The sequence below is a fragment of the Vespula vulgaris genome, chromosome 9, assembly GCF_905475345.1.
Source record: "Vespula vulgaris chromosome 9, iyVesVulg1.1, whole genome shotgun sequence".
NCBI lineage: Eukaryota > Metazoa > Arthropoda > Insecta > Hymenoptera > Vespidae > Vespula > Vespula vulgaris.
This window is the reverse complement of record NC_066594.1, coordinates 5,906,995-5,926,454: the sequence shown is the minus strand read 5'-3', so window position 1 is coordinate 5,926,454 and position 19,460 is coordinate 5,906,995. Positions and strand designations below refer to the sequence as shown.

The following is a 19,460-nucleotide window of genomic DNA, read 5'->3' as shown; positions in this document are numbered from 1 at the left end:
GCAACTTTTTTTTTTTTTGTTCACGTTGTTCAACTCTCAGAGAAAAGTTTTCGGAAAAATGGGAGAAAAACATATCATACGGGAAAGCGGTTTGACGGAGAAGAAATGTTTTAAAATATTTTCTCTATAAACGCGTGCTGCACCGTTACCTCTGCACTCTTTCTCTCTTTCTCTCTCTCTCTCTTTCTCTCTTTCTCTTTATCTTCCCTCCTCTTTCCCCTTCTCACATTTTTTTTATCGTTCTCCAGCATTCACGCGTCTTTTTCTGCTCGAGAAAACGCACTTCCACAGTTATGTATGTATTTACATAGGTAGGTAGGTAGGTAGGTAGGTAAAAGTATACGTGTGTTTGCCTACATGAATCCACTTCGTTATATATGCCAGGATAATTAAAGTCAGACTCGAGAAAAACAAGAAACTTCTCGTTGAACGATAGCACTGCGAAAAATGTCGTCGTGAAAGAAAAATCAATTAGCAAGCTCTTTAAGAAGAGGTTTTCTTAATTAAAGAGAGCTAGAAAGAGTAATAAGGAAAGAGAGAGAAAGAGAGAGAGAAACAAAGAGAAATCAAAAGAAAGAGAAAGAGAGAGAGAGAGAGAGGGAAATGGAATTTTTAGAATCTGTAGCGACTTATAAATAAAAAATTTCAAGATTTATAAACGACAACTGACTGACGTATATATGAACATGTGAAAAAGAAAAACGATTAATCCCAAAAATATTTTCTTCAATTATCCATTAATTTTTTTTCCCATCCTATTTAGCAAATTCGAAAATCCTATTTACTCGCGTTTTCATTTCTTTTTCTTTTCTTTTTTTTTCATATTTCATTCTTCGTTTTTTATTCCTTCCTTTCCTTTTTTTTTTTTCGTTCATTCATTCTGATTCTACCTTTTATACACGCGCTTTCTCATCGACCGTTAATTCCCTGCAATCAATGATCGCGTTTTTTAATCGTGTTTTAATCAAGCCATCTCTCTTCTTAGTTCGCCTAGAACTTTTCTATCCAGTTTTCCCTGGTGCGGAACGTGTTCGAATCTTTCTCCCCCTTTAACTTTACCATTCCCTTAAGAATTTCTGGGCACGCCTACGAACGAGAAAGTTGATCCTCGAACTCGAGTAAAACGATAAGAAAGAGCATTAATGAGATCGTCGATGAGATGAGAACGTTCGAGTAAAGACACGATCGATATAAAACTATTGTATACGTAAGAAAGCTATTATATATATATACGTATACATATATATATATATATAAAGTTGGCGAATAAAATGTTTGCAGTTCTATCATCACCATCGTTCATAATCATAGTTCTTATCGTCGCAGTTTCTTTTTTCTTTTCTTTTCTTTCTTTTTCCTTTTCTTTTTTTTTCTTTTTTTTTTTATCATCGTTCTTATCGTCACGGATGCCTACCTGTTTCCCTTTACATTGGCCATAAAAATCCTTGACTGTTATAGGCGTAAAGCCCCTCTGAAAGATTTATCGGTTTCCCTTAGTCAGCGTGACTGAGCACGTAATTCTTAAGAGCCGAAGAATATATAGCCTATAAAAGAAAATATGCTAAATACCTTTTAGACTTTACTACGCGATATTAATCGTATATCTAATACAAATAACTCTTTGTAATAATAGAATATCGGAATTGGAGAGTATCGAATCCAATTAAACACTTTTGATACAACTCTTTCGTTATCCATTTGTAACGTACTACACGATAAATCGAACGATGAACTTTCTAACGAACGCGTTATACGTACTGGTCGGTTGTATTTGAAATGAAAAAAAATGGGGCAAAGAAAAAAAGAAAAAGAACAACGAACGAATAGGTAAACAAATAAATACGAATAAGTGAGTAAATAAAAAGGAAGATAGAAACGAAAGAACGAGTCAAGAAAAAAAAAAAGAAAAAGGAAACGATGAAAAAAATGGGGGGTAAAAGCGGAATATTTCTCACGGATGAATCGAAATGAATCGTGTGCGAAAGTTCCTATGTGAAATATATATAAAAGAGTAGGGATGCACGGTTCAAAACTATATCGGGTCAGGTATGGATGGACTGTTTCGAGTGCGATCGAATGTAGCGAGCGAGCAAAATACTCGCTCGTATGTACTACGTTCGTCAACGAGCTCGACGATGTACTCGACGACACACTCAACGTATCCCGGAGTCAAACTACGTTCGCGACACGAGCACATTGAAATAGAGAGAGAGAGAGAGAGAGAGAGAGACATAGGGACAACGAATTTCGGCACAAATTGTGTTCGAAGCACGAGCGACAATGTTCGACACCGGCCGATGAATTCGAGTGAATTCGCAAATATGGCGGTTACGCTCCCGCACGCGTGGCGCGTTGCGGTGCGGTGCGGTGCGGTACGGTACGGTGCGGTGCGGTGCGGAACGGTACGACGCGACGTATGGTTGGCGCGTCGAATCGAATGAAAATTTCTCCGCTTAAATTCGATCCCAAATTAAGTGTTCGCGTCAGAAGGATTTCGTTGGTGTGCACACGTGAAACGGATTTAACAGGTTGAAAATTTCGATTGGAAAATCCGTAAAATCGATAATGACCACAAAGCATGGACGAACGTAGAAATATGTGTGTGTGTGTGTGTGTGTGTGTATTGGTTAACACAGCATATGTGTTACGATACCGATCGATGTTATATACTTGAAAAATTTACGAAGAAAAATAACGAACGACGATTTGTTTTCAAACGAATGGATCTCGCGATATTGATTCATGGCGTATGGACGCCAATCAACGTGCGCTTTCAAATCTATTACGACAAAGTTATTGCGTTTATAGGGCAGAAAAATGCGCTACGTTTCTTTTCTGTTTTTTTCTTTTCTTCTTCTTCATCTTTTTGCTTCCTTTCTTTCTTTCTTATTAAAATTTTACTAAAATTTTCTTATCGAGTTCCATCGCGAAAAGGTGCAAGTGTCATTTTCGAGGAGGGTTGGGAAGAGGGGTGGTTATAGAAAGACGAAGATATGTACATTTTATGCAGATCTATGCGCATCTCCAGAACACACACACACACACACACAGACACACTCTCTCTCTCCCTCTATCTCTCTTACTCGCTCGCTCACACTTGATATTTCGTCCGTACGTCGGGAATAAACGGTGCGACGGACGTTGAAATTTAGGATTACCGCCTATGTATTTATTCGTATATGCAAAGCGTCAGATACGACTGCGTATGAACTCCCACGTCATGAATACCAAACTGTCGGAATACTATATCTCTGTCTCTCACTCCACCCTCTATTCTCTCTCTCTCTCTCTCTCTTACTCCGTTCCTTTTTTTAAGATACTATCATACCCTCTGAAAATCGTGATCCAGTAAATCCGATTAATCCGTAAAAGAACGCCGCCAACGATCGCGGAAAGTTTCCGAAATAAAATGAAATAAATCATTTCTTATACTTTGTATATCCTGTTTCGTTATAATACATGAGAACGCGGAAGAATGAAAGGAAGTAAGAGAATAAAATGAAAGGGAACACGAAGAGAGGGTTGAAGAAAGAAAGAGAGGGTAGAAAGATCCTCGTCGTCGTCGTGATCCTCGTCGTATCGTTTGCAATCTGTCCAACTTCTACCCTCAACCCTCTTGGTTCTTCCCTGACCCCTCCCGCATTTCGCGCCCGGTGGAACAAAGACATTTGGCACTCGCAGTTCTACCATTCCACTTATGTTAGTCCGCTTCCCACACCGAGAACGTCGACACTGCTGAGATCTCCAGGACGAAGGATTTCTGTAGCTGAGAACGGGAGTTGCCTCTTGATAGCAGAAGCCAATATGAAGAGAATTAGATAGAGAGAGAGAGAGAGAGAAGAAAAGGTGAGAAAGACAAGGAAGTACAGAACTAGGACCCAGAGCCGTAGTGTCGCGCCAAAAGCGTTCGCATATTCCAAGACTGCCATTATATATATATATATATATATATATATATATATATCTTTCTCTATTCTGCATGAGTAGAGAAAGCATAAAGGGATGAAAAGAGAGAGAGAGAGAGAGAGAGAGAGAAATTCGTACTCGTTCTATACCAAAATACCCACGTGTGTGTAAGAAAGGAGAGATTCGTCTCGAAACGTCTGAGATCCAACCCCATGCATAACAGCACCCTCGTACCGTTTGTGCCACCCTTTTCCATCTTCGTCTTCTTCTACATTTCCACTTTCTCTCTCTCTCTCTCTCTCTCTTCCTCTTTCTCAAACACACACACACACACACATTCTCTTATTCTTTTCCATCTATATCTTTTGTTTTTCCAGTCTACGATATGAGAAGAAAAGAGATGGAAAGTAGGAAAACTGGCTTCTATTGTCGCACGATACGGGTACTTATATGATGGTCCTTTCTTTTTCACGCTCGCTTATGCAGGACGATTTTCAACTGGCGTATGTGTAAGTTTATGTATACGTGTATATGTATATATGTAGATACGTATGCATCTGCATATATAGACCATCGGATATAAAGAGAGATGGTAGTGAAGGCAGGAAAAGGGGAGAGGGCGATCTCTCTCCTGTGATATCGTCGCGCAAGAGGATGATGCCATTGCTCGAAGGGTCTTCTCGTTCCTTTGGATCCTCCGATTTTCAAGAATTGCCTGCATTTACCTTTCCCCGTGTATATTTGTTCGCACATACGCACGTGCAACACAGTAAGATAGAAAGGAATATAGAAAGGTAGGTAGTAGGTTTCTCTCTCTCTCTCTTTTGCTCTCTCTGAAGTGAAGTCCACGAGAGCGAATGTAATTCTACTTTATAAACGGGATTTCGTTCCTCATCGGTAGACGTAAATCCATTTGAAAATACGAAAAAGCAATTTTCTTTCTTTCTTTCTTTCTTTCTTTCTTTCTTTCTCTTTCTCTCTTTCTCCTTCATTTTTCTCCCGGCTTGCATCTTTTTGAAATAAATATAATATATAGTAAAACAAAGAAAGGATAGTTCCATTCCCATTTATTACATTATTAATAACGCGTTCAAACGATTCGCGCGCTTTCAACTTCGAAAAATATGATTCGAACGATCGTCCATCATTTTTCTTCTCTCGCGAGCCGACGTAAGTATCTACTTACTTACGTTACGACTTACCTTTTAAATGTCGCTAAAAGAAATATATCTCGAGATCAAGATCCCGACGACTTCACAACTTTTTCCTACCAGACACGATCGTAAACACGTATGAGAAATTCGAGAAGTATATATTCGAGGTTCTCATTCGCGGCTCGTCGTTATTTAATAGAAATAAATCGTCTTAGAAATCGTCCCGTAGGAATGCTCGTCGTTAATACGATCGATCAAATACGATTGAATAACAATTGTGTAGAGATCGCTCGAAGAATATATCGAAGAAAGAAATTCCAAAAGTTAATTAGAAAAATAATGTATAAACATCTGGAAATGGTATTTAGTTAATGGCCGACAGGGAACGATCAACACAAGGCTACCGTTGATTATTTAATTCGTAATTGTGGATCGCAAAGTCCGTTAGAACGTCAAACTAACCGAGTAAATAGTTTTCGGTCCGGATAAAGGCTGATTTCATAGGAAACGAACAACGGGTGGTATGGATAGTAGCGGTACTAGCAGTAGTATTAATGGTGATGCCGATAGTAGTAGTGGTGACGATGGCGATAGTGATGTGATGGTGATGGTGATAGTGGTGTCGCCAGTGTAGTAAGTTTAGGTGAGAGAGATTTCTGGGTTGCGTCTGCCGCGGACAACCCTTCCGTTTCTCTCTTCCGCAACCTCTCTCTCTCTTTCTCTCTCTCTCTCTCTCTCTCTCTGTCTGTTTCTGTCTCGGTCGGCCTCCTTTCATATAATTCCGCAGCGGTATCTCGAGTGCACACCGTGCGAATCCACGACAATCGAGCCTGGCCCGAATCCAAAGGAGTTTTCTTCTTGACTTCTTGCACCCTAACGTGATCCTATGTTTTCATGAAGCGTTCGGCCGACCGTGGACGATCGCTCAAATGCGAACTCCTTTCTATGACGTTCGCGCTTTCATAATAACCCTACGACATTTAATTCGATTATGTTATTAAACGTCAGAGATGGAGATACCGATTACAAAAGGAAGATATCGCGCGATTATCAAAGGGTTATTTCCGATCGAAAATATACCCTTTTGGATGGATTACCAGGAAAAGGATTTTGTTCACCCTCTCTCTCTCTCTCTCAACATTTTTTCTTCTTCTTTTTCCTCTTCCTCTTCCTCTTCCTCTCAACCCGCTCATGTATTTCCACATAAAGTTTGTTGCTAAGCGAAATTGAATTTTTAACGAGTTCGAAGATATCTAACTTTTTTTCCACCCGGAAACCGGAGTTTTGTTCAAAAAAGGGGGGGGTTGAGTTGGCTAGGGTGGAGGGAGGAACGGAATCTACTCGAAATAAGTGACACAGGATGATGGTTGAAAAGTTAGGTTTAACTTAGGTATATAGTTAGGCTGTACGTTAGAAAAGCGATAATCGTAATAACTCAATTGACTTTACTTGGCGTAAAAAGAAACGATGTCTCGATATTTCTTTGCGTACTTCGATATTTCGCACGACGAATTGTGGTATGTTATATATGTACCAGCGCAAACAAAGATCGAACACGTATATGGGCGTTCATACGTACGTCAACAAACGCAAGAGTGTGTCGTGTAACTGAAGCGCACAAACTCGATAGTTTACACGACTTCAACCCTCCTCGCAATTCGCCTTCACCCTCTCCATCCATCCCCTCCTCCACGTGTCCTCTCGCACAACCCCCAAAGAACACAGGACGTTACAGATAAAGCAACTTTGGCATGCTCATTGAATCCAAGATAAGCCAACGTGATCGCAGTTAAACCGACGACATATTTGACAAACGAGGAAGAATATCGACAGGACGTTTCTCTCTCTCTTTCTCTCTCTCTCCTCTCTTTCTCTCTCTATTTTTATCTCTTCTTTCGAAGCGTCACAATATTTTCTTTTGTTATACGATGGGAAACACGTTTACCGAGAAAGAGAAATATACAAGGGCTTGCCAACGGAGACAAATCGATAACTTGCTGCTGAAAAAACATCAAGAGGAAAAAAGTATGCGCGTAAAATCGACCTGAATTATAATCTTTTTCCGACAGTAGCTTTTATGCGGCTGTAAAAAAGTAGACAGGCAATCTTCTCCGAACGTTGTCGACATTAAAAGAAAGTTCGTAAATCTTGTTCACAAAAAGACATCTTAAATTCAATTAGTCAAGAAATAAAGAAAGAGAGAGAGAGGGAGAGAGAGAGGGAGAGAGAGAGAAGGAGAAAATGAAAAGTAAATTGCCTATTAAACGAATGATCGACCGTGGTTGTTTTCCTTACGGGAGAAAAAAAGAAAGAAAAAGGAAAATGAAAAAGAAAAAACGAAACAAAAAAATTTTTTTTTAAATCGACTTTGATAAAGAAAAATATTCTTTCGAAATCTGTATGCACCTATGGTAAAAATTTTATTTCGAAATATCCTACGTTTTTTTTACTGACGTAGGAACTAAACTCTCGACGTGTGAATTACGGCGAAAAAAAAAGAAAGAAAGAAAGAAATGAGAAAAATAGAAAAAGAAAAATAGAACAAAAAAGAAACCAATTAAAACATAACGTAACATAATGGACGTAACATAACAAATGGATACGAACCGTGAATGAAATTAAGAGTACTAAAAGAAAAAAAGATTGGAGTAAATCGAACGTTGGGAGATCGGAGAGGATAGAAAAATAAACGAATCTACGTTTTTCTTTCCTTTTTTTTTTTTTTTTCTACGTAAAAAATGTTAGTCGATGAAAACCAATTTAGAATTTTTCCTTTTCCAAAATTTCCTTTTGTTTATCGACAAATAACCTTATATTCTATTTCTCCTAGGATAGCATCGGAGGATTAAGGAAGCTAGAAACGTAGTGCAGTTTCTCGATACTATCGTTGAAAAAGATCAAATGTCGATTTTAAAGCATCGTTTCTAAACTAAGTAAGTACGACGTGTATCTTTTATAACGTTGAGATGATTCGGACCACGCCCGACGAATACTATACTCTTCTCTCTCTCTTCTCTTTCACTGTGCTACTCGGATATCCGTCCGAATTGAATTTCAATGACGAATCCTGGGGGAGAAACTACCCTCAAAAAAGAGAGAGAGAGAGAGAGAGAGAAAGAAATCAAACGAAAAAAAAAAATCAATTTTCCTGAACACGCGTGCACTCGACACTATTCCTCCGTTCTATCTCTTCTATCCCTTTTCACATTTACGATACGTCATTCCGTATCAAATACGACGATTCACGACAGTTTTCATCGCGAACACCGATACTTATCGAATTAATGTTAACGTTAGTTGGTTGGTTGGTTGGTTGGTTGGTTGGTTGGCTGGTTGGCTGGTTGATTGGTTGCTTGGTTGGTTGGTTTGTTGGTTGTTACCATTATAGAAAGATAATTGTTATATATATATATATATATATATATATATATATATATATATGCATGCGTGTGTGTTACGTGTATATAGGTACGTGTATGAATAATTTTCATCGTGTTTTCGAATCGAATCTCCGCCCCCCTCTCCGAGCGATACCCGTTCGTTTTAGCAAAATTCTCTAACAATTAATATACTTCGTTTTCGTACGAACAATTTTCAATCATTGCCCATGTATCGATCGATTCGTTCTCAAAACTGTAATCTATGTGTATGCGTGTGTGAGAGAGAAAGAGAGAGAAGTAGCGAGATTAATAAATATTTATTCGACCGATACAATATATAAAACACGAGTTTGAAACAACGCACTTACACAGATATTACGTCTTATTCGAAATTATTCGAGAACGTGGACCGAATTAAAACTTATTGTTAAACTAACAACGAAAAGCAAAATGTACGATATTGCATATAATATATAAAACAATGAATCAATATTACCTTTTTAAATATCGGCTACGTTACGCTCGTATATACATACACACGCGTGCACACAAATTTTGATATAATATCGTACGTATAAAACGACAAAACCAACTTTTGCACGAACGAATTACTCGTATCGATCTAACCGTATCGTATGTTCCTCGACGACGATCTACGTGACTATAGTCGCATGATGTATGAAAAAAATAAAAAAATAAAAAAATAAATAAATAAATAAATAATAATAATGATGACAATAATGATAATAAAAAAAAGGAAAAAAAGAATAAGCGAAAAAAGAAGAGGAAGGAGTAAAGGAAAAGAAGAGTAAAAAGAAAAAAAAGAAAAAAGAGAAGCGCACAGGAACCATCGGTGAAAATGGAGAAAATTACAAACAGCGTCGTTTTTGCTGCTACTGCTGCTGCTACTACTGCTGCTGTTGCTGCTGCAAGTCAAAGTGCGTCGCGTTGCATCGCGTCGCGTAGCAGCAGTCACTAACATAGCCGTCGCGCTTTTGGTGATAAAGATGAAAGGATCGGAAAGAAAGCGAGTGCCTTCTGAACAGCGAGACGAGACAGTCACGTGTGTGTGTGTGTGTGTGTGTGTGTGTGTGTGTGTGTGTGTGTGTGTGTGTGTGTGTGTGTGTGTGTGTGTATATGTACGTGTGCATGTGTATATATGTATGTCCTATGTGCTCGAGTAGAGGTACTTTCAATATGGATATTCAAAGAACGAAATTTTATGCGAAATGGGCAGACCTAAAGAGCCACCTACGACATACGCGTTATCATCGTGCACCGTATAATACTTGTTTGAAAGAGTTGCAGAAAAAAAGCGGAAAAAAGAGAGAGAGAAAGAGAGAGAAAGAGAGAGACAAATGTATTATAATTTGTTCCGTGTTACTATCTGAAATCGAGACAGTACCGTGTGTATTGCCAGCATATCCTACCTCTTTTAGTTCGTCTTTCGTGTGAAAATATAGCTATAAACATAGGTATATGTTACGTGTATCTGTGTATATTACGTATGTATGTGTGTGTGTGTATGCATGTATATATGTCTGCTTGCCTATCTGTCTGTCGCGGCATTACTGCTCGCATAGAATAGGTTTCTACGTTGAAGAGACGAACCGTCTACAGACCACTTACCTTTGTCACAATCGTTCAGACCAAAAATGCAACTTTAAAGACACGCTGACAACAAGCCGCGGCGTCTGCAAGCGTTGACTCGCAGTTTCAAATATCGCAAAAATATTATTCGATTATTCGATAACTTAATTCGTTGTTCGTACGTTTAAATGCGTTTAAATTAAATTTATGTAATTTATGATTAACGAATTAAGGACCGATTTATTCATTTAATTTTGTTTATGTATATATATATCCTTTGAAACATTTCAGAGTAAAATGTTCCGCGATAAAAGTCGTCGTACGAACTTTCCTTCGATATATCTAAATATATTCTTTTTACGTTTCATCCAACTGTATATCAATCGAAGAACATGTCAATTTTTATCACGTATTTATGTCTTTCCAAATATTTGATAAATCCGTTCTGGTAACTTGTGAACGAGTGTTAATATAAAAGTTACGTTATAAAAATCTGATAAATCGTATCTATCTACATGCATATAATGATCCTATGAATTTTATACATATATATCTATTCAAATGTATTATTCTCATTTTATAACTACTGCGTATCAATCGCTTGTCAATTTTTATTACGTACTTATATCTTTCGAACTAATTATTTCGCATTCGTATAAAAGAAAAAAAAAGTATATATATATATATATTGTTATTTAACAAATTATTAATTATTATATACGACCGAACGTACGTCGATATAGTCTCTAACGAAACTTAATGAAAACGTATATTAAGATACGTATCTCGTTTATTGGATCTTTGGACGAATCGATATATTATAAATTATTTCAAATACGCGATGAAAACATGTTATCGCGTAAAATGATCGAATACATAGATATAATCTTTTAGATCAAAGGAGTATTATCAAATCGTATATTAAAATAACAACGTAAGAGGAGAAACAAAGGGATCCTATGATTTTCTGCTAGAATCTCGACTGAGATGCGATACGAAAAAGCTTTAAAAGGAATATCTTTACAAGAACGAGGATTATGCAGGAACTTATAACTTTCTCGCATGCACGTAGAATATTACGTGGCTATAGAAGTAGAAAGTTTTCCTGAGACTTAAATTATCCGTCGCAAACGATACCAACGTCTTTGTTACTTTTAGAAAAGAAGGTACATAGGTACTACTATTGCTTATATATGTATGTATTTATCTATCCATCTAGCCATCTATCTGTCTATATATGTACGTATATGCGTGTATGCGCTCGTAGAAACAGCCGTTGAACGAGACTATGAACTTTAACGCCTAACACCTGTCGTTCCTTTTACCATCTAAATTCGAAATGATGCTAACAATAAAGTTACTCACTCGCGATTTCCTCATGAAAGATTATGAAAGAATAATATCATCGTCAGCTGCATTATCAAGAATTCTTTTCCATGTAGAAGCATACGTACATAGATATACCGAACGTTACATATAGCTTAAATAAAATAATATGGAATAATATAAATAGTAATAATAAGCAGTCAATACGAGTGCTATATGTAGTGTAATAATTATATAATATATAGTATATAACATATAAAATATATATTTCCATGAGAGAAAAAGAAAAAAGAAAAAAGAAAGAAAAAAAGAATGTAATACAATAATAAAATTTAATACAATTTTTCTCCCGATAATTTCGAAATATATTTCAACGACAAAGTTGACAAATAACTCGTTAGATTCGAACAAAGTGAAGAGAAAGATGGATTCCACACCTCCAGTAAATTCCAACGTTCACTTGTGTATAGTTACGAACAATATTTTTTTTCCTCTCTCTCTCTCTCTCTCTCTTTTTTTTTTGTTACATAGACCATCCATCCCCTTGAGGCAAGGGTGGAAGAGCGAGAGGAACGCGAAGAGGACCGCGGGTAAACGTATCACAGTTGGATGGATAAAGTCGGTCAAATCGAATCATGTATCACCGAAACATCGAGATTCGTCCGAATAATTTTACAAAGAGTGAGAGAGAAAGAGAGAGAGAGAGACATATGTAGATAGATATACATATATACATATATATGTGTGCGTATGTATGTATATAGAGAAAGAGAGAGAGAGAGAGAAATAGAGTATACGAGAAAGCAAAACTATGCACGTTCGATTTCCTGCTATTGCTACTACTACTGCTACTGCTACTGCTACTGCTAACTGCTGCAACTGCTGCTGGTGACGGTGGTGACGTTGGTGGTAGTGGTGGTGGTGATGGTGGTAGTGGTGGTGGTGGTGGTGGTAGTAGTGGTACTACCGGTAGAAGTCGGACATTCGATTTAATCGGCGTAATTGCAATTATTCGGCCGAGTCGTTTGGTGGGAATATAATTCTGTTCACGGCCCTGCCGGTCATTTAATTAAACATAGGTAGACGCTTGTAAATCGTAGATTTAGAAAGAACGGACGATATTATGCTATAATAATATTTCCGAACATCTCCTATAACGTTCTACCAATTGCGTGGATATTATATCCCTGCGAGTGTGGAGGGCGTAAAGAAGAAAAAAAAAATCCATCCACCAAAAAATAAAAAAAAAAGAAAGAAAATAACGTAGAGACAGAAAGAAAAAAAAAGGAGAAAGAAGGAGAAGAAGAAAAAGAGAAAGGAAGAGAAAAAATTACTATTTTCTCCAAATAGTATTAAACGATCCGATCGGATTATATTTTACAGCAAGGATAATAGACGATTTTCTTTTCTTTTTCTTTTTTTTCTTTTTTTCTATTTTCTATTCACGCGTTAGAAACGATGCACGAACGATATTAACAAACAAAATATATATATATATATATATATATATACATATAAAAATCAAAATAAAAAAGAAATAAGAAGAAGGAAATAACAAACAAATAGAACGATTATCGTTCGTTTAACGACGAAAAAAAATTGGGAGGAGTTATGACGAGGATAAAGGGTTGACAGAAGAATGAAGGGTGAGAAAAAAAATCATAGCTTTTACTCGAGCATGATGGTAAAGGAAAGGAGAATCTGTCTCCTAGCGATAAAAGGGTCCCAACGAGGAGACATGCCCTTCTGCTCTCATTTGCAAGCAAATTCCGAGGGTTCCTCCTTCTATCTTTTCAATACTATCTCTCTCTCTCTTTCTTTATATATATATATATATACACACACACGCACTTCTATCTATCTATTTATCTCTCTCATGTGTTTGCAAACGATACCATCCACCCTCGCGGAAGCATGCAGGCAAAATCATTCGAAAACCTATTGCACCGTTGAAACGGCGTTATCCGCCTAGACACGCTTCGATGGTAACCTACCGCGAATAGGTTGGAAAAGCGTATTTTTGAAATCGTTGGCTTATCAGATAGCGAGTAGTAGTACCACACAAACCTAACCAATAACGTATCGATACGAGATACGATAAAATCCGACGTGGAAATTCTTCAACGAGAAAATTTCTATCATTTCTTGTCTATCGTCCTACTAACTGTTTTCTCTTCCTCTTTCTCTTTCTCTCTCTCGCTCTCTACTTTGTTTCGTTTTGTTTTCAATATTAGTTGAAAAACTTTTCGTTCGTATATAATATATGACATCATCATTGATTACATCTAAACGATCGAAAGATACATTCGTGATGATATCATTGTCCTATATCGTATTTTGAGTCGATTCGTTTGTTAGAGAGAAATCGGAGAGAGTGAAACTACGATTTGTTTTTTTTTTTTTTCTTCTTCTTAAAGATAGAGAAAGAAAATAAGAAAATGTACGAAGAAAATAAAACGTAGACAATCGAATCGTGATGCACATTAAGTTTGATATCGAATAACAACTTTCGCGGATAAACGGGATAAATTATCCATGCGAGAGCAAAATGTCTTTATAATAATCGCTTTATAACATACGTTTACTTTTCCGACTACCCTTTCTGCAAAATATCATACCGGGTAACAGGAAAAGAACCACGCCTTGTTAAACGTAATAGTTTCTGAGAAAATGCATCCAAAAGAAACCCTTATGTAGCATAACGTCTTTGTGAAAACGGTTTACCGCAGCCAAAGTTTCGCTCTCCGTCAGATATATAATACATACGTACGTACATACGTACATATATAGATAGATATATATGTAGATATATAAATATATACGTACATACAAACGTACAAGGTCTCCTTCGACCGATTACGTTGCGTTTTTCGAAGTAGAAAAAGAAAAAGGGTATAAAACGATGAAATGAAAAAAAAAAAATATATGAAATATAAAAAAAAATTTTTATATATATATATACAAAAGTTATAGATAAAATAATGGAAAAACTATGTCTACATTATTTCGTCCAATCCCGTTTCGTACACGTGTTACGTTGGAAAAATAACGTACATCGAAATAATTACGCTACGCGAGCCTTTCCCACGGAAATTAGATTTTAATGCGTGAAAAACGCTTGTTAATAATCGGTTTTATTCCCTTCTGAAATAACTATATTTTATAATCGGTTATATATTTTTTTTTTTTTTCAATAAAATGGATATATATATTTGCAAAAATTATTATAACAATTTCTATTATTTTGTCTAATTTTGCCTACAAAATATCAAGATTACGATGAATTAAATCTTTCTTCGACTTTCGATCCTTAATCTCATTCTCAAAAAAAAAAAAAAAAAAAAAAAGAAAAAAAAGAAATGAAAAAGAGAGAGAACGTCGTTCAATGACTTTAATTATAATTAAATAATAATAGTAAAAAAAAAAAAATCAAAGATTGTGAAAGGGTCGACAGTAAAGGGTTGATTAAATCATTATTCCTATAATACGTTATACGAGATTTAACGAGGTTAATTTTGAATAGAAATCAGTTGGATTGACGGTCGAGGTCGAGGACATTTTTCACGGAGAAGTAAAGACGTGAAAATCTACTAAAACTGTCACTTTCCCCCTTTTTACACTATTACATCTATACATACACACACACAGACATTATATATATCGCACATACGTACGTCCTGGTACGAAAATCAAATCAATTTGGGTACAACGTAAAACTTCTCTTTTTTTGTTTTTTGTTTTCTTATTAAGTAAAGAAGACACAAAAATCAAATGAATCTAGGGTGATGATAGTAGTGGTAGAAAGAAACAACTAAAAATATATATATGTTTTCGTAATAGAAAGAAGACACACGCACATGCACACGAGCACATTTACACACCACCCACACATAAACAGTTATAAACAGAACGAGAGAAGCATAGGAAACGCTATGATTGAATTTTAATCACAAAATGATAACGACGTCGATATCTCGAATATATCAGGGATCTCTCTCTCTCTCTCTCTCTCTCTCTCTCTCTCCCTCCCTCTATTCCCAAATTTTTTTTTTATTTTTTTATCCAGAGTAAAGCTTTCACGCAATGCTCATCTACTAGCAATGGAGAAATATCGTTCCGCTGCAACAGCATTTCTGCAAAGGAATTTGCTTTTCCCGAATGATTCTCTCTACTACCATCGGCGAACACGATAAAATACCGTAATTCGTGTGAACGCATTATTATTCGACTGGTTGTTATCCACCATGGCGAATTTAAACGTTTTAAAACGTCGGTAAACGCGCGAATCACAAAGTTTTATTTCAAACGCTAGATTTTTTTTTTCTTTCTTTTTTTTTAATTTCTATTTTTTTATCTGGTTTTTATTTTTCATTTTTTTTAACATACGTATATATGCATATATATATATATATATATATATATATATATATATGTACATGTAGATATACACTCGCTTATAAAAAGCTTAGCAAAGAAAATCAGATAAAACGCATATATCTGTCCATGTATGTACGTATAAACGTATGTATATATCTAAAACACGCATATATGCATATAAGTACTTTCTCGTTACAAGGGCAAAAACACTGCGCGAAAATTTTGAAAATAGAGATAGTCCGATAATGTGTATTTGAGTATTGAATAAATTTACGATGTCTTTATCAAGAGAATTATTTCTTAAATCTTACGTATAAATAAGTATACATATATGTACATACGTATGCATTCGATTGAAGAATTTCAAATATCCTAAATTTTGTTTTTACGTATATATATATATAATAATAATAATAACAGTAACAAAAAAGAAAAAAAAACGGTACGGACGTCCGCCGATAAAATTTTTTTGAACGGTGTATAATTTGGCGCGTTTCGTTTTTGCAATGGTGGAAAAAAAAATGAAGAATAAAAGAAAATGGCGAATGGAAACGTAGAAAGAGATAATACGCAATAAGTATACAGTGATAAATAAATAAATACCTTTAGCGATAGGGGCGATGCATAGGGCGAAGAAAACGATGATCCTCGTAGTTGGCATGACGTTCGAATAGTTTAATTTCATGTCCAAGAACGTTTTAGACGAAGAAACAGCAGGCGTTAAGCACATAGACGTAACGTCGTAGCACCGTATATAATTCCTCTGGTAGAAAATTGATGTCGTCGTTCTGTTATAATCGACGACGATAACGAACTTCGTCCGCTTGATTTTTTCTTCGATAGAAAAATCTCGTTTAGCGAAGGGTCGTCGACGACAACGAGGTGACCTCACAGGAGATTCCACAGAGTGAGAGAAGAAAAAAAAAAAAAAAGAAAACAAAAATAAAAACCACTGTCTTGAATGATCACAATCGATGAAATTGCGAATTGCGAAATGCGTCTTATTTATGCGCATGCACGCACGCACGCACGCACGCACGGACACACACGCACAATACACACACAAATAACGAGACACTCGATCGATCTTCGTGAAAAATATTCGAACGATTTGTCGTGATTTACGTGGATCTTGTAACACTGATATTTAGTTAAATAAACACGATAAACGCGTATAACGTATACGACGTTATAATAAATAATACGATTGACGAAAAGTTAACAGTATGTAGTAATTAATCGTAACGAAGGGTGTATATTATAAGTATTCCCTTTCCACTACTTCCTTCTTCTCCTCGCGTCCGTCCGTTCCTCACGACCGCCGATGTCCTACTGCCAGCCAAATTCAAGATTCACCTCTGTGCGCCCCCCCCCCTTCTACGCTGCCGCCAACGTTGCCACCACCGCTGATCTCCCTCGTTCACTTTATGGGCGTGTTTACCACGCTTGCTTCTTTCTCATATAAACACACACGCGCACCGCTATTTACGTGTGCAAGAGAATAAGTGAGTGAGAGTGAGTGATAGAGAGAGATAGAAACAGTAACGGATTCTTTTTTCGGTTACAATTCGCGAAAAAAAAGATATAGGTGTGTGTACATATATATATATAAAATGTGTATATGTGTACGTAGAAGTACGAGATTCATTTGTTTCTCGTATGACCGTTGGACGATCGTCGGTTATTTGTAACGGACAAAAAGAAAAAAAAAAAGAAGAAGTAAAAGCAAAAGGAATAAGGAATGTTCTCGATTTCGTAGAAATGAAAAGAGTTCAAAGAAGAAACAAAACAGAAGAGAAACAAGATCTCCTCGTAATAATCCAAAGAAGTAAGATTTATTATTATTAGATCGCGACGATTTCTTCGAATTATGAAAAACGACTTTTGTTTCTTTTTACGCGTATCTACTTCGCAACAGCTTTGATGTCTTCGCTCGTTACCAAGTCAAAAATCGATTTTTACTTCTCTTCTACTTTTCTCTCTCTCTCTCTCTTTCTCTCTCACCTTCTCTTCTCGATAGTCTCGAAATGCGTTGTAAAAAAATGCTTCGTTCGTCTCGTTGCGCGTAACTTTTTCTTCCTTTTCTAATCTTCCTTCTTCTCCTTTCCTCTTACGATCGGTACGACGCAAAACTTACGAAACAAGATCGAGAATAATGAATCCTGAGGGATAAAATTTTATCTGCACTTTTGTCGAACGTATTATATATTTATAGGTTTAATTCCTCTTTGTTCCTCGATCTTCGAGAGAAGAATAATAATCCGTTTCGATGATTGTCTCACGTTGCTATCACAAATACGTAGAAGATAGGATGTGTAACAAGATATATCGTAAAAAGTGAAACGACACTTATAAACAACGATTACGATTATAAAAAGGTTCTTAGATCTAACGTCATTTATTTTGTCGACGGATCGCGAGCGAACGAATCCGTCCGTCCGTCCTTCGCGAAGAATTTCTTCTGGTATGAAACTTTACGTTAACTAAATAAATCGCGTTCGATAAAAGGAAAACTTTCGTAACACATGACACCATACATTTCAGTCTTAAACTTAAAACGAATGGTAGCACGAAGTCCTCCTTCTTGGAGAAAACAAAAACAAAAACAAAAACAAAAAAAAAAAAGAATCGTACAACGCACGGAGATCGTGTCGTTTCAGAAATAACGACAGGTTGAATGTATCACGATTCGTCGGCACGCCTTGTCGCGAATCCTTCGAAGCACATCGACCTTGACATCACGTTGTTAACAAGAAATTCTTCGTATACCACGTATACTTCCTATAGTCGCGACGATATTTGTTATTTTTGTCTTTCTTGTTGTTTTTTTGTCCGTTTCTCCCTTACAATTGCATCGACCACTCCTTTAAAATGTTTCTTCTTCTTCTTCTTCTTTTTCTTTCTCTTCTTTTTCTTCCTCGTCCTCCTCTTTTTCTTTTTCCTCTTCTTCTTCTTCTTCTTTTTGACGTTGTCACTGTCGTCGAATTTCCAAAGAATTTTCGCGCTTTCTCACTCTCACTCTTACTCTCTTTTACTATCTCTTTTTACCTCTCTCTCTCTCTCTTTCTCTCTCTAGCTTAGGTTTGTCAAGAAAATCTATTTATCGAGAGAATAGAGACAAGAAGAGGGGAATAAAGTAGGAAAACGAAAAAAGGATAAAAAAAAAGGGACGAAAAGGAAATTCAAGGGAGACGATAGAATGAATTAGAAGTGAGTAAATAAAAATGTACTACTGCAAGGCGAAAAAGAGCCGTCGCGTATTACCACTGTATCGTCAATGTAACTCTCGTGTACGTAAGTATAAAGCCCGTAGGACGAGCCGTCAAGGAAACGCGTATAAACCGGCCGGCCGCTCGCTTACGCGGGAGTGTGAGCACTGGTGGTACTCGTCCGAGAAGGGAAGGAGGCCTCTGCCCCCGCAGAGATCGACGGAGACTCCCGAGTTTAGCCGAACGCGACCGAACGACGGCTACGAGCAGCATCCGAACTACTGCGGTTATACCAACCCCCAGGACCGCTTCTCGCTTCGTCTTCGTATGCGCACGCATATATCCGTCCGTCCGACCATAGCGACGTCGGACCAAGACGTGGACCAGGGGTGACCAAGAGAAAATCCGAGGTGAGAAAAATCGTCATCGATCTTTTAATCCTCCTATCCAATACTACTCTCATCTATTTATTTATTTATTTTTTATTTTTTTATTTTTTTTTCTATATGATTTCTTTT

General features: G+C 36.7%; 1 protein-coding gene across 7 annotated transcripts in view; it reads right to left on the bottom strand.

Annotated features, from left to right (window-relative positions):
• LOC127066102 (nephrin) overlaps positions 1-19,241 on the bottom strand; it is a 381,314-nt gene extending 362,073 nt beyond the window's left edge. For 3 of the 7 annotated variants that reach the window (XM_050999415.1, XM_050999422.1, XM_050999421.1), the window contains exon 1: positions 16,337-19,237. In XM_050999415.1, coding sequence (XP_050855372.1) covers positions 16,337-16,748 — 412 coding nt within the window. In that variant the 5' untranslated portion in view covers positions 16,749-19,237. Of the gene's footprint in view, positions 1-16,336 lie in introns of all 7 variants that reach the window. The other 4 variants (XM_050999418.1, XM_050999419.1, XM_050999414.1 and 1 more) reach the window with 3 other exon arrangements.
• Positions 19,242-19,460: the final 219 nt, after the last annotated feature.